The sequence below is a fragment of the Sinocyclocheilus grahami genome, unplaced genomic scaffold (genome assembly GCF_001515645.1).
Source record: "Sinocyclocheilus grahami isolate Dianchi unplaced genomic scaffold, SAMN03320097.WGS_v1.1 scaffold5399.1, whole genome shotgun sequence".
NCBI lineage: Eukaryota > Metazoa > Chordata > Actinopteri > Cypriniformes > Cyprinidae > Sinocyclocheilus > Sinocyclocheilus grahami.
The window spans coordinates 289-1067 of record NW_015510098.1 but is presented as its reverse complement, the minus strand read 5'-3'; the positions used below and the strand labels follow the sequence as shown (position 1 = coordinate 1067).

At 49.6% G+C, this 779-nt stretch overlaps 1 protein-coding gene across 1 annotated transcript in view; it reads right to left on the bottom strand.

Annotated features, from left to right (window-relative positions):
• The window catches only part of LOC107577204 (melatonin receptor type 1A-like), a gene marked incomplete at its 3' end in the record, with an annotated part of 7430 nt that extends 7287 nt beyond the window's left edge, over window positions 1–143 (bottom strand). Inside the window, exon 1 of the mRNA XM_016263304.1 lies at window positions 4–143. Coding sequence (XP_016118790.1) covers window positions 4–143 — 140 coding nt within the window. The remainder of the gene's footprint in view (window positions 1–3) is intronic.
• Between the last annotated feature and the right edge of the window lie 636 nt (window positions 144–779).

Below are 779 nucleotides of genomic sequence, written 5' to 3'. Positions count from 1 at the left end.
AACAGGTTGCCCAGAACATCTACTATAATCGTAGTGATGAGAACAGTGGAGAGTAAAGTCACCACCCAGGGGAAAGAGAGGTACTTGCTGTCCCGGTTTCCTGTCGAAATGTTCCTCAAAGGGGCGTCCGTTCCCTCCACCATCCTCAATGCATCATCACAGGACAGCGGTGAGGGCTCCGGTCCTCCGCGCCACGGGCATCTACCGCGCAGCGGGCGCATCCAGACACCGCGCAGGTGCGGGGAGCGCGCCAGTTCAGCTGTGCGCTCTTACTACAGCTGCCATAAAGGGATGTCGATATGATAAAAAGGAAAGAAAAATAGTACCGTTTCAAATAAAATTGCTGCGATTCAAACTCGTTCTTAGACATAAAATCCTGCTTGACAAGCGGAGAGACATTTGTAATCCGGCGTCTCTTCGGTAGATCGTGGCAACTTACAAAGCACGCTGTGCTTGTCAAGACGCCCATTCATAAATCTGATACATAAAATACAAAACTCGTGTTCGTTCATTCACTTCTTAACCGTGCATCCCTCATTCACAATGTTGACTCCAAAAAGCTGTCGGGAAATAAGGCTACAAGAGTGAATAAACACCTCCCAAACTTTCGAAGTTCTCAGTAGGCTACCATCGTGAAGCGCAGCTGGAGATCCAGAGATGTGTGCCATTTATATCCGCGTGTGCTCTGATGTGTTGGCTTTTGTGAAGTTGGATGCTGATGCTGAGGATGTTCGGATCATGTGAGCGCACCCGATGGCTCCAGCCTGCCAAGCGCAGTT